This window comes from Phaethon lepturus, unplaced genomic scaffold (genome assembly GCF_000687285.1).
Source record: "Phaethon lepturus isolate BGI_N335 unplaced genomic scaffold, ASM68728v1 scaffold28191, whole genome shotgun sequence".
Classification (NCBI taxonomy): Eukaryota; Metazoa; Chordata; class Aves; order Phaethontiformes; family Phaethontidae; genus Phaethon; species Phaethon lepturus.
In genome coordinates, this window is record NW_010518912.1 from 9,800 (window position 1) to 24,771 (window position 14,972).

The window sequence follows — 14,972 nt, forward strand, 5'->3', positions numbered from 1 at the left end:
TGTTTCCTCTATTATCAGGGCTGTGCATTTGACAGAAAATATCCATCTAGGTCACATATTTCTACTGGCTACAGTGTCTGACTGGCCACTAATCACTTTGTACTACATGCTATACAAAAGCTTAACCGACTCTTCCCATCTTTCAACCCAAAGATCAATTCCTAAAGATAGCACAGGCTTAGTTACAGTCCTGAGACTCAGGGACTTTGAAATCTGCTTTATTCCCAGAGCTATATTTAAGCACCTGTACACATGCGAGTGCAATTATATACAGATAGAGGTAGAATGTACTTGCTGGTTTTATTGCTGAAGAATTGTAATCCATGAGTGCACACACACTCTCTGTGATTTAGACCCTGGCCTGGTCAGTGTTTCCACACATCCGCTCACTCCCAGACACTCCGAATGCACTGTGATTTGGAAAAAACAGCAGCACTGTGGCTAGAGTTAGAATTAGAATTTAGTGTTGGCCTAAGGGAAGAGTTTGATGCAAATAAAACACTGGGGACAGAGGAAGGCAAAAAGAGAACATTTCAGCTGGGGACACTGCATTGCTGTGCACCCCTTTATTTAGCACACAAGCCTGCTCCTTAGTTCTCAGGTTACTTGCAACATCTCAGCTCCTCACATCACCCTAGCAGATGTCAGCAGCAGGTGCCAAGAACCAAGTACTCTGCTGGAGTTCCAATACCAACAGCTATGATCCATCAGAGAACTCAATACCCTTTCCCTTGAGAAAGTTCCAAGTATCTTACAGCGATGATTACATAACATCCTTCCTCAAGGTTGCTCATTAGCCCTTTTCTTCTCAAAGACCTGTTCGCCCATGGTTATTAACTTGAGCTTTTTCCTTTGAGTATAAACAAGAAAATGTTTTTCTTCTTACATTACCAACTTTAGTCAGCTGGAAGACTAGAATGCTGTTACCTGGTGCAGAGCACAGACCAGTGCCATAGTTTGGGGTACAGAGCATGAGGTGGGAAGCATCAGAAAGTGGAATTTCCAATATTCATTTCTGCGTGGTGGTACAAATGTTCCTTTGTGAGGGTTAGACATGGTTTTCGCCTCTTCATCTGTCTAGAGGTAAGTACAGGCTGATACTCACAGCATAGTTGGGAGAATATGCTAGTCTAGTACCATCCATTGTATACATTTACTGAGCATGCATTTTTTCATGTCTGCACATCCAGGCTTACATATAGGATTCAGTCCTCACAGTTTAGACACAGAGATGCAATTCAGTCACTGCAATCTAGCAAAGGAGACTTCTGTGCAAGACTGAACAGATTTATCTCATTGGAATTCATCCTACAGACATTCACTATGGTTAGTTACAACTCTTCAGTAGTAAACTACAGGATGAAGTTTGGACTCCTACCTGCAGTTCTTCAGATCTTGATGTATAATTTCAAATGAGGAAAAAATAAGACTAGGCAAACACCTTTTCTTGTCTAACACAGTAACCTTTACCAATGGCATTTGGATATAATCTGTAATAAACATTCATCAGCACACTAGCACCGCCATAAACTTCTGGCAAGCTCTTTAATAGTTGTCTTAACGTAGGCAAAGGCAATAAACACCAGAATCCTGCAGACAGCATGGAGAGTCCGTATGAGCTACCGTTTCACTGCTTTCTATTTCTTTGCATGACTCTTTCATTGGCATGACTACTATAGGTACAAAGTGGAATTCTTAACCAGTAAAAACAGAATCAGACGCATGAAAAATGATAAATATTGCTTTATTAAATTACTTTTATACTCCTACAAAGAAATTTTCTGATTTCCGTTACAGAATTAAATGAAGAAAATTCATTGCTGTCTCTGCAGTTATCTAAATTTAGATACAAAAAGGTTGTAAAAAGACCAGCCTATTCAAGTTACATAAAAAAAGGCAAAGAATAGACAAGTTCCCTTAGGAATCTTGAGGCTCAGAATTATAAAGTCCTATAATACAATGAAATTAAGAATTCAGCAATGTATTGAAGAATTGTAAACTGTAACTGCACTAGTGGACCACATTATTCAGCAGTTTCCTTAAAGTTATGAACTGTGAACTGAACAAAAAGTGTAGCTGACACTGCAGACCTCATTTAGTTGTTCTCCCTTTCACTCCCTCCAAGTAAAAGTTGTGAGATCAGCATTTAGCATTTAAATGATAGGAAGGAAACTTGCCTCCATAAATATCAGAAATTTCTCCACTCCGTAACTATTTATATAAAGTAACTAGCTGTTACAAATCAGTTTCAAGTAAAACAGGTGGCTGAGGCAAAAATAATCAAAATCAGATCATACACAATTTTACTGTAAATACAGTAATTTGAAAGATAAACACATAACCATAGCACTGACAGGATATCAATGCCGCTGTATTATAGACATGATGTGTCAGTAGAAAATTAGGATGTCTATTATCAAAATCGAGGACATTCATTCCAGTCTCTGGTAATCTAATCTTAGTGCAAAACAGATGCTAAGACACATTTAGCAAAAAAGGTGATACGTTTAAGGCCAAAAATTTGTTCAGTCATCACTATCGCTTCCAGATTCACTCAGCTGCAAGTCATTTCCTAGAAGAGAGAGAGTCATCGTATTAGTCATTTTCAAGGAAATACTTTTCTTCTTTCAAGATATTCCCTTTTCCAATGAGCAGCTTACAAAAAGTAATACCAAACAGGTCAGCGTGGTTGGACTAGACTTCTAACCCAAACTATTCTATAAGAAAATAAATAGGTGTAGAATCAAACTTCAGTGACAGAACCTTAGAGAGATCTTTTCTATGATTTTAAAATCTTGGCAAGGAAACCATTAGCTTATTAGCCACAAGTGCATTTATTTAATATCACCAGATCACAAAAGACAACACCTAGCTATCTTTGCCACCCACATTTTCATGCTTCGTAAGTGGGAAAACTGCTGGTGAGTGCAGTTCTGTGAAAAACGAGTTGTTGTTTTTTTTGAAACACATCTGAATGCTACTCAGCTGTGCTTGGAAACAAAGTGGTGTCTCAATCAAGAAGAGCAGCTCTTTGATGTACCATTTAACGATGTATCAGTGACCTACTATTTCAAACAGGTTTTGGAACAAGTGAACAAACAAAACATCAAAAGAAATTTTACACAGCACTTCAATTTGATGGCTATATATATTTCAAAATGGGGAAGTAAGGAGAAAGACAACATTGTCCTTGCAGTGGATGTCCATAAGCTCAGGGGGTGGGAGGGAATCTTTCCAGGATGACAGATAACTAATAAAAAATACAGCAACATGCTACACAGAATCTGCATCATATCTAGCAGCTTCCCCACATTTTTAAGAATTTATTCCAACTAGAATGCTCTTATTCACACCTTCCTTGCCCAACAGCTATTAAAAAAAAAGGAATGCATCTCAGACTGTTTTGTGCAGAAATGGCCTGAAAAGCAAAGGTGTGGGGGGGGGGAAATCACTGAAAGGGAGTAGGCACACTATTTCCACATGCCTTTTCCTCAGCTGCAGCACCCGTCACAGATCACTTTTGCAGATGGGTAAAAAAGTAACCTCAAGAGCGTAAACCCAACAAGACACTCAGATTGGATCTTTTGTATCAGGCATATTATTTCTGACAGAACACTAAAGTCTTTAACACGGGTGCATTTAGACTTCTTTTGTTTTCCACTATGTCATCACTAAAGCTTAGAAAGTGGTACATGATTCTCTGCAACAAAACAGAAAACACTGTGTATAAGACAAGAATAGTGAAGATGGCTGTTTCTAGAAATCTGTAAAGTACTACTGTAGACAATTTTTTTCCTAATTCTCTCTATATTAAAATAACACGGCTGTAAATGTTGTCTCTATATTGTCAGTCATTATTCAGGACAATACATTATCCTGAGAAATAATACTTCATGGCAGAGAATGGCATTAGTAAATTAAACTCATGCATTTATCACTCAAAGGAAAACTTACAGTGAATTCTTAGAAATCCCAGCCCTGTTATGCACTACCTACTTTAGGAGAGAACTGGGAGTACGAACAAGAAGATAACCTTCCAAATAGTGATTCTGCAGCCTTCAAAAGTTATTTCAACATAGTTAACAGAAATTACACAAACCCTGTAACACCAGCCAAAAATACCAATGCTTGTGAAAACCAACAGATGGGAAAAGCAAGAACTCCAAGTTCCAGAGTCAGAAATAATGCATCAGGATTTACTTCAGGGAAAACTTTCTGCCCCATTTTTATAACCCTACCTCCGAAAAACAGCTTCAGAGAGATGGCAAAATAACACAGACTAGTGTTGGTTGTTTTCAGATGGGTTTAGTGCAAGAATGGAAAGTCCATTTAACTAGGACTCTGAAGAAACACCTAGACTCTATTGTACTTATGAGGCAGCAATGAAGTGGGGAAAACTGTTGAATTCAGTTTTCACAGTGCCAACTGCGTATTAGCAGTGTTAACGGGGGAAATACTGCACTCCAAATTATGACATTTCCTAAACTTTTAACTCCGTGACTGTAATACATTCAATTGAATTCTTGTGAGTTTTAGGGGACGGGGAAACTCATAGGAGTGACCTGTGTTTCACAGATCTTAGTAGTCACACCAACACCAAACTAATACAAGGGAAAATTATTTCATGACTAGCTGCTTGTACCAGCACCAAGAATCAAAAGAAGTGAAGTTGTGCTGAATACTATGTACATAACGCAAGGCCCCAGAATAGCCAATCTATGCTGCGTTTTCTTTGGAAAATTACTTTATTTAACATAACTCTTGTCTAAACAAAAAGTAGACATAAAGCAACAGATGATCAAATATTTATTAAGAGATTCATTAGTGCCACCATTTCTAAACTTTGTTATAAGGCAAGTTGTGAGCCTATGCAATCAAGATTCTGAAAGGGAAGAAGCAGTATTTTGGTGGTGAGGGGCAGTCTTGAGTGCTGGATTCCTGAAGAGGTAGATCATGTATTTCTGACAGAAATACTTGGTTACCATGCTCTAGACACCACCTCCTGTGTTTTCCAAGTTCCACAAAACCTCAGCCATATGATTTCTACATGCAACATGAAACTCTGCTCTCTAACCCTTCCCCCAGCCTTCTGCCTGCACGCAGCAAGCCAAAGGAAAACTTCGCTAATTACCCAGTATGGCCCCACTTCTACAGAGATGCACAAAACTAGTCACACACATAAGCCAAACCTCCAAACAGGATTAGACAAGCAAACAGCTTGTGCTGACAGTTGTTGATTCAATATTTTATTTTTGTAAAACATTATTTGAGATGGAAGAAATGACTGTGCAGGACCCTGACTAAGAACTCTTGTCATTCAAGCTAGAACCATGTGCAATCCATTTCGTTTCTCCCGGTTTCACTCTCCTGCCAAATTCCCTCAGCAAGGGAGCTAGAGAAACATATTCTCTTTGAAAGTAACACTTTTGATCTTTGTCTAGTTGAAGTGTATTTTAAGCGTTAGCCATACCAAAAGTTGGGGGGACAATCATTTTAAGCAGTAACTAGATCTGTAACCATAACAGAAGTAAATGGGATTAAGCTAAAGATCTAGGCAAGCTCAGGTAGTCAAGCCCAAGGCTTGATGCTACAGACAGAGGTTCCATCTGTCAACATGCAGCCTTTCAGTATCTAAAGGGCGCTTATAAGAAAGATGGGGACAGGCTTTTTAGCAGGGCCTGTTGTGATGGTTTTAAACTAAAAGAGGGCAGATTTCGACTAGATAAAGAAGAAATTTTTCACAATGAGTGGTGAAACACTGGCACAGGTTGCCCAGAGAGGTGGTAGATGCTCCATCCCTGGAAACATTCAAGGTCAGGTTGGACGGGCCTCTGAGCAACCTGATTTAGTTGAAGATGTCCCTGCTCACTGCAGGGGGCTTGGACTAGCTGACCTTAAAAGCTCCCTTCCAACCCAAAGATTCTACGGTTCTCGAGCACCACCAAGCCACCAACTTCCCTTGTAACAGTTTTGATGTTGTCATGTTTTAAGCAGCATTTTCTCACTATGACTGTTGGAACTGGCCACCTGTATTTGTAAGCATATTAAGTATTAGCTTCAAAAATACCCAAAACCCTGCTCATGTTATCCATTAAGTACTGAAATAAAAGTAGATCTGTCAGAGTCTAAAATTTCAGTATAACAAGTTTACGTATAAATAATGAACCTTAAAGATCTTAGGCTGCAAACCAGGGTTGATGGGAATCTCTAGGTGCTTAGCTGCAGGCTCCTGTAATTAAAAACGTAATAATTTTCAAAGAGTCACCATAGCTGAATACTCACTTCTGTGTCGCTATTTAGGTAGCAAACTTAAAACTCTCTACCTAGTGAGATTTTTTTTCCTGTTCAAATGCTCCCTTTTTGAATACACTGAGCATTCAATTCCAGGCTGCGCAGCAACCATGTCTTGAAGAACATCACACCTACTCTTCAAATTACATTTTTAGTTGCCTGAATGGGTGGAATAAGATAGTATCACCTGAAAGCAAACAGTCTCCTTCCTTATATGCAAAGGACAGTTTTGCCGTGCCATCCAGTGGAACAGTACCATGAATAATAGTAACTAAAGTAGCTAAGAATACACCGTCTCTTCTGTAATTCAGAGTATTGCTAGTATAGTATCCTTCCCATAGTTCTACCCAAGAAATTATAAGCATGTGTTTTGGGAGTGCCCTGTTAGTTCAAGTATTTTCAATACAAAATTACTGTTCTCCAGTCCCAATGTATATAACTGGGAGGAAGCCAGTAGAGCTTAGGAAATATTTTCAACTGCATCAGCTTTAATTTAACATCTCTGGGAACCAAGAACCTTGTAGCCCAGTGTCTAATTCAGACCGCTGCTGAACAATCAAACCCTAGCATCACTTCCCACAGTTTTAATTATAACAGTGGCATACTTAAAAACAATATGGTTTCCTTTCAGAATCTTGATGTCTGGAATTGTGCACTAAGAAAAGAACAGCCTTTGTACTTACGTAGTGTATTCATCATATGACCACCGCTCTCTTGGGATCTGTTATGACTGGCATCTTTGTCAGGGACAGCCTGTTGTGGTATGGCAGACACAGGAGGCTGTGGCTGTAAATACGGCATTGACATAGGAAGAGAAGGCTTCATTTCCTCGTCTTCAGAATCACTAGAACTATTCTCACTACTCGATGAAGATGACGAAGAACTTTTAGAGTCAGATGAACTATCAGAGCTACTCAGCTGGTCCATGATACTAGCTTCTGCTTTTAGCTCTGCAAACAATATGATTTGTTTCTCAGTTAACATTCATCATAATTGAAATATAAGAAGAGAAAAAAAATAATAAAAAAGAAAAATCAACAACAGAAGTCAGGTACATGCATCATGGCAACGAAAAAACCCAAACCAAAACGCACCAAAACTCTCCAGAACAAAGAAAAGGGCACATGCAAGCATCCAGCCTGTCATGTGGTTTTCTTTTCATGGCTTGGGCACTTTCTCCCTTTCAAGCCAAGCATTAGAACAAGGGTGACTGTGAACCCAAATGCTAACCCCACATTCCACAGGGTAGTGCATCCCACATAGCCTTTAGTTTCTGCAACTAGCAAGTCTTCTCTGTTTTCCGTAACACCCCCAAAGATGTCTTTCACTGACTAAAAACTGCAGTTACAATCACACAGATAAGTTAGCTGTAAGATGTCTGCAGCTGCACCCAAAATGCATCCCAGCAGTTCAGCATTACAATCAATACACTTGTTTAGACTATGTGACATTTTGCTCAAAATCAAGTTAAGCACGAATAATATCCAAAGGAACCATTCACAGTTTACTATTAGGAAGATTTCACCAAATCCTTGCTCTCTTCATAGTTTTGGGGGTAGAGGGGGGAAAGCTAGAACAATATGAGGTAGACAAGAAATACTGGAAATTAACAGATCAAACTGACTCAACCAACTTTGCATTCTTGATGAAGTAACTCACCTGACTACAATAATATTTAGGAGAGTATGACTGCATATATCATGCTACACAATATGCATTTTTAATATATACTAGCCAACGTACAGAGGACGTTAAGTTTTGCAGAAAGGTTACACACAATAATTGTGTACAATAGGGGTGCTGCTGAAGTGAGAAGTCTGAAACAGATCACTGAATCATGATGGATGAAGATTTTATACAACGACAAGTTACCCAGAGTGCAGAAGTCCATCATTATACAAGACTGTAACTACCCAGACATTTGTTAAGGTGGTCTTGCAAGCACTTGGAACAGCTTTGCAAGCACTTCAGGAACAGCTTTGATACAGCAGACAAAAAGCAAGTAGAAGAGTGCCTCATCTCACTTCAAATTTACCCGATAGATAAGACCATATTGAAGATGAAAGTCACCAAGATGCAAGACAGCTCAGACCTTAATCAAGAGAAGGGAGACAAAAGAATGAGCTTCCACGCAAACTTCGTGAAGACTTCAAATTCTGAGTTATCAAAGGTACTAAAAACTCTAAAAGAAAGGTACATAGGCCAGTTAGACTTATCAGAGGCCAATCTAAAGGAAAATGGTGTTCAGGAGAAATGGTACCTGAAACAGCGTGGCTATGGGTACAAGGACAAACTAACTCAATGCCAAGGAAGAGCAGAAAGTACAATAAGAGGCCATACTGGCTGACTCAAACATAAGGAAAGAGGAGGAGGGGGCAGAGCATCCTCGTGTTACTAATGACAGAACAGATGTATAAGAGAACACCTTAAGGACAGAAAAGAAGACAGAAGAGCTACGGCAAAAATTAGGATGCAGCTAGCAGAAGTCATTTCAAAATTAATTCTAGAGAGGAAGGGCCAAAGAAACAACTGTTCTACCATACATCTGGAGCTGTAAGCTAATTGAAAGATACCACTCAAGTCCTATGCACTTAATTCCACTGCCTCCCTGCTCTCACCAATGTCTAGTAAGAGAAAAATTTCAAGTGAAAGGCTAACAGTTAATACTAAAAACTGAGAAGCAAGATCTCTGCCTTGAATTTTGATGTAATTTAATCTGACAGAATTTAAGCATTTTCAAACAGCAAAGGAAGGGCTGTACATATACCAGAGGACAGAGGTAGAATGATCTTTCCCCCACCCGAGAAAACAAAGTTAGTAACAGGTTTAAGGTAGAGTACTTAAGCAGGAATAGTCAGTTACACAACCATGGGATGAAGAACGATTAAGTAGGCAATGCTTCTGAAGAGTCTGTGAGTTATAGTGGATCACTGTGCACAGTCCTACCTCACTGTGGTGTTGTGGAAATGACAAGTGTTACACTAGGACATGATACTATTTGGTCTTTGTACACAGAGACCCACAGCGTCTGTAAGAAAGCCTTCTTGCTCAACTCAGCACTGCTAAAACTGTAGCTGAAACAGTAAATGTATTTAGGCATTATACTTCAGGAAGTTTTTGGACTTTAAGACAGCTAAAGGAGAGTGACAATGAATCAGGCATCTAGAAAATCTAACTTCTAAGGAAAGATTGAACCAGCTGGCATCATTTTGCATAAAGAATGGAAAGACATAACAGCTTCTGAGTACATGAAGGACTACTCAAAAGCAGCAATCTGGTCTATACTTGCATGATCAATATAAAAATAGTAATGGGCTTACTGTCAGATTATTTATTAGGAAGAACCTGAACAGTAAGGAGAGTAAAGCCCTGGAATGGATTGTCAGAGGGAACACAGGACCTGTCACTGGAAGGCTTTAAGAACAGTTTAAAAAATTATGTCAGAAATCTGACCTTAGGACAGTAGAATAGACTAGATGACTTCAGAAGGTCCCTACCATATATTTGTCAATTATTCTGCATTCTTTAGTAGTACTCAAAACTGGACTGGCACTACACAGGAGTTTGATAGATGTGGGCAGACACTTTGGTGACTTGCAATACATCTGACACCACTGCTCCCCCAAGAACAACAGACCACCAAGAAAAAGTATAATTTTATTCTATGCACTCAAGTACTCCTTCCTCTTCGCAAACCTCAGATGTATTCTAGTACTGTTCTGTAGTATAGATTTCTGGTCAGAGTTTAAAACCAAAATGGAAAAAAACCCAAACCCTTCATAATGACTCATCTAAAAGAATCTGTTTAAAGGAATTCAGAACATCTTGGCAGGCAGATGTCAATTCCAGTCAATGAAACTGCCACCTGTCAGCATTTTTGTAGCAAGTAATTACCACCTGCCATCCTCCTTGTCCTCCAAAAGGAAATAAGGCCTCCTATTAAGTGAAACATGAGTGTGGCACCAAACCAGAGTCTCTCAAGGATACAGTACATAGCACTGTTCAAGGTTTGATTTATGCAGGTTTTGTAGCTGTCTTTTTCATTGGAACCCCATCTTTCACAAGGTCTTATCTGATAATTTAAAATGTATTTTGAGTTGTAAAGCACTGTAACCTATACGTTACAACCTCTGAGTGCAGAGAAAGAACGAGCAGCAATGTCAAAATGGAATTGACTCAGTTGGTTCCAGTGCCTCAATACAATCAACTATATACTTGATTAAACTATCAGCGGAAGACAGAATCAGGGAGAGAGCGTAGTGGGACTCCTTGGCATTATTAAGGCTAATAGTTGATCTGATTTTTTACCTTAGCAAGTTCAAACTCTGCTGGGTTACTGCTTGAGCCAGAGTGGTCATTTCCATATCAGGGTAACATGCTTATATAATTAGCTTCTAGCATGAATCTCAAATTAAAAAAAAACAAACCCACACACACAAACAAAAACACCTTGACTCTTAAAAGAATAATTGCTAGTTAAGAGCAGAGTTTCTGAAACTTACAGCCAGCAGCACTTACCTCGTTCAATATCATCCATAGGAGAAGACGGAAACATCTTTTCTTTTGGTGGAGAATTTTTAACGTTGTTTGGAACCTTAGTTGCATTTCGCATTTGCTGTTGTTGCTGCTCTATGCGAGACTGGACTTTACTGCTTCCTTCAGCTCTGTGTGTAAAAGAAAGTTTTTTAATTACTAGAAGACAAGATGCAAGGAAAAAGGCAAGAATACAGGGGATACAGTACCTCAAGTAATGGAATTATTTGTCATGTCATTCTAAATAGCATCATTAGATTTCTAGGTATGTTATTATACTGGCATATAATTAAACATAGATGTATTAAAAATTGTTTTTTAATACAGTGCTAATAACTTTTTAACCCATTGTCAGTTCATTTGTTTTTATACCCAGCTACTCAGGATGACTTCATAATAATTCCGTTGGAAATTATTTATATGGACTCAGCATCAGAAAAAAAAAAATTCAAAAACTTGGTATGAAAAAAACAAGCCATTAATATTACTGAAACATGTCACAGAACTTATCTTTTTTTATTTTCTCATTTAGAAGTCAGAAGACAGTAGGCAAGCTCCTTTCCAAACACATTTTTCCCCCCCTCTAAACTCAGCAGAAAATAGTTACCATCTTTTTCAATAATGTGACAGTCTTTAATTAAAAAACCAACCAACCAACCAACAACATTCCCATTTTTTCTGCCAGTCAAGACTCAAAAGCTGTGAAGTCAGTGCACTGAGAAACCAGGCTTTTCAGTCTACTGAACAAGGCCAGGTACTTTCTAAAAATTATGTTTTGCTAAAAATAGTAACAGGTAGTCCATGCATCTCCATTTTGACTCATTAACAAATCGATTTTCAAAATGAGTAAAGCACAGTTGTTTCTCCTGTAAACCACCCACCTGGTTTTTTTCACAGTGATGTTGCTACTAAGTTTCTCTAGGCGACATTCTCCAGTGTCATGGTTGATAATTAAGATACATTCTTTTAGGTAAGGCTTCTTTGAGCCCTTGAACACAGTCACTGGTGGAGTTGAGCCCTATAAAATCAGAAGTCCTGTCAGTGTTACTACTGTAGTGTTTTTTTTTTCTTCTGAGAAATAGCAATCCATCACAGTGATGACAAGTTCACTATAAGTGATCATTTCTAGCCTTTAAAAATGTTGTCTGTTAATTCAAATTAGATTCACAGTAGCCATGACCAAAAGTAGCTGGTGACTGACTGGAACAGGATTTCACCCAGCTTAGCGTAGTTTGAAACTGATTAAATGCTTATTTCCCAGTGAGAGCATGGAGAGCATGCTTCCTGGGGTTCCAGTTACCATATCAGCAGAGCAGTAAAGCATGGCAGGCAGTAAATTTTCCCTTTCCAGTCTTTCCTGCTTTAGAATTGCACTGCAGCAGTAAATACCAAGGGAAAACTTGCACTGCCAACATCCACATGAAGCTTTTCTGTGTACGCAACACTTCTGGGTCATCCTACAGCGTATTTCCAATGCAGGGAATACACTTAAAGTTACAGCGCAGCTGTTTAACCTTTAGGTCTTTTGTAATTTTACATTGGTAGAGCAACTGTTTTTCTACTCTTAAAAAAAAAAAAGATCACACAAGCAGCTCTGAAACAGCACTGAAACTTCATACCCTTCTATAGTCAGTACACACTTATGGCAACAAAATTAATTATTCCCTTAGAACCGCCACTCTCCAGCCACCCCACTCACCTCAATATTTGGCAGTGTTATTGTCACCTGTTCCCCTTTGCCAACTTCAAGGTCTCCTTCACAGGACATATCAATAGATGCAGGCTTAAAGTCATCTAAAGATAAAACCAAACTGGATTATTTACGGGCTTTTCAGGAATCTTATAAACGTAGACACCTTTTAATTGCAGTTGGAGGCTATTAAGTTAAAGCCATTTCTTTTAACATTCCTCTGAGTAGATCATTCCGTATGTCACTAGAATTCAAAGTGAAGATGGTTTTCTCAAGATTCAGTATAACTGTTAACACCTTTCGGCTAAAATTAGAAAAATGCTTTTAGGTTTAATGGTTACAGAGACTGAACAAGCTGTTGTATTTCAAAAGATAAATTGTCACATAACTACTTTCAGAAAAATCAACAAATAGTTCTTGAAAATGTTGATCCAAAACATGGGAGATGTAGGCAAGTGACTGAAGATGCAAAGAACATCAATCCTTGATATCCATTTCTGCATCCATTTCTGATTTTACTATAAGATTCATGTCAAAAGCTGGCCAAAAAACTTGGGCTTCAGTATATTTGTTTTTGTTAAAAGTGAAATTACTTTCCAATTAAATGTTAATTTCCTTTTTGTCCTTTTCAACATCTAAAGTATTGATTAAAGTAAGTTTTAAACAAAAGACGGTATCAATTTCTGGTCCTTTTCAAAAATCTAAGACACTGAAAATGAGCATGCGTTCAGACATCAGCACTGCACCTATGTAACATACCATTACCTATGAAGTATGATTTCCACCACAAACGAATTAGGAAAGGCTACAGCTAAAAGACCTGCCTCCACAGATCTAGAGAGAGATAGGACAGCACCAAGAGGCTCTGCATGGCACGTGGTAACGTATGTGGGTTTGAACCCGTGGTTCCAGCGAACTCAGGCACAGGGCCAGTCTCGCACCCGGGGGATGTTCGGCACCCTGCCTTGCACGCTGGGGTGTGGCACCCCGTCACAGTTGACGAGAGGCACGGAGGGACCAGGCGTGTAAGGGGGACCCATGAGATGGCACGCTCCCTGGCCGCAGCACGGCACGTGCGCCTTGCCCCGCAACCGGTCATGTCACAAGCAGCAGCACCCTGTTACGGCTGGGGAGCTTCCCAGTTCAGTAACGCTGCCTGCAACCCACTGACCACAGCTGGGAACCTGCCTCCAGCTTGCACACCAACCGGGCAAGAAAACCAAGCTTCAAGAGCTGGTGGGCAGGACTATGCAGACAGCAGAAGGCTTTGAGCTAAGACACAGGTAACAGCCCCTGCTAATCTTGTTTACGGCAAAAACCCCACACATCGTCTTACAGGGCTAAGTGTAAAACAAATCCTAAGTTTTTCATTGAATTAGAGAATGTTTGCTTTAATATACGGCCACTGGGTGGTTAACACTTCAGAAAATTAAGATACTGATTCCAGTGTCCATAAACACACTTCTGATTTTAACTTTTAACCAGTCTTCCCCTTTACTCGTTTGTTAACAAAAACTTCAGGTGTCAGAGAATGATATTTTTGCATGTGCATTTGACAGAACTGATGAAATTGCCAGTTTCTAGGTCTCATTTGTTGGGAAGGAAGAGAGATTTCAAAACAGATTCCAGAATAAATCATCGAATTACAGGAGTCAGCAAGAAATCGTAAGGGTAAGAAGTACCAGACGTGGTTTTTAGTCCTCTTTAAAATTAGGGTAAATTTCAAGTTACAGCATTTGTTTAAATCCATTTATAGCTTTTTCCCTCCCTTCTCCTCCCCTCCCACAGTTGCAGACAATCCTACTAAGTGCCGTTCCATTTGCTCACAGAAAGCACATTACCCATCTCGCTGCACTGCGTGAAAGCAGAGGGGACGTTCTCCAGAGAACGTATGTGAGACTGAATCTTGGGGATCAGTCTATAAATAATGAGACATCAAAAACCAGAAGCAGCAGTCCGAAATTAGCAGAACTATAATCCTGAGAGCATTTGTTTCCTAGCTACCCTCAGAATCTTTGAGCACACACCTCTCTAGATAGTAATTATGTACTCAGGGAGGGTACACTAGCTTTGTGATTAATAGTGCCTTTAACCTTTGATTGCTGAATTGTACTTAACTTCTAAAAACTAAGCACTAGGAAAGAGGGCAAAGCCAGGGGTTCAGCCTAGTTCGGTTTTCAACAGAACTTCATTGAGACGCTATTCTGGATGCAAAAGGTGTAAAAAGTGAAGCCAGCGCCCAGAAAGTAGCGAGGGGCAGCACTGGGATACAAAGGCCGTACCCCTCCCCAGCAACACGCTCTCAGGAGCGGCTTAAACTTCATCGCTGCCTGCCCAAGCCAGGGGGTCCCCAAGCCCGGCCACGACACAAACACACCCCGCCGTCATTTTGCTACGCTGCCCTTCTCCTCCTCCTCCCTCCTCAACACTCGGCCGCGCCATACTCTCCCTCACACCG

The 14,972-nt window shown here is 39.7% G+C and overlaps 1 protein-coding gene across 1 annotated transcript; it reads right to left on the reverse strand.

Moving 5' to 3' along the window:
- Positions 1–1,729: 1,729 nt before the first annotated feature.
- On the reverse strand, positions 1,730–12,612 carry EAF2 (ELL associated factor 2). The gene is made up of 5 exons (XM_010296885.1): positions 12,524–12,612; positions 11,706–11,842; positions 10,810–10,955; positions 6,975–7,241; positions 1,730–2,572 (listed from the first exon to the last, which is right to left on the reverse strand). The coding sequence occupies exons 1-5, from the start codon at positions 12,590–12,592 to the stop codon at positions 2,526–2,528; spliced, it is 666 nt and encodes a 221-aa protein (XP_010295187.1). The 5' UTR covers positions 12,593–12,612; the 3' UTR covers positions 1,730–2,525.
- Positions 12,613–14,972: the final 2,360 nt, after the last annotated feature.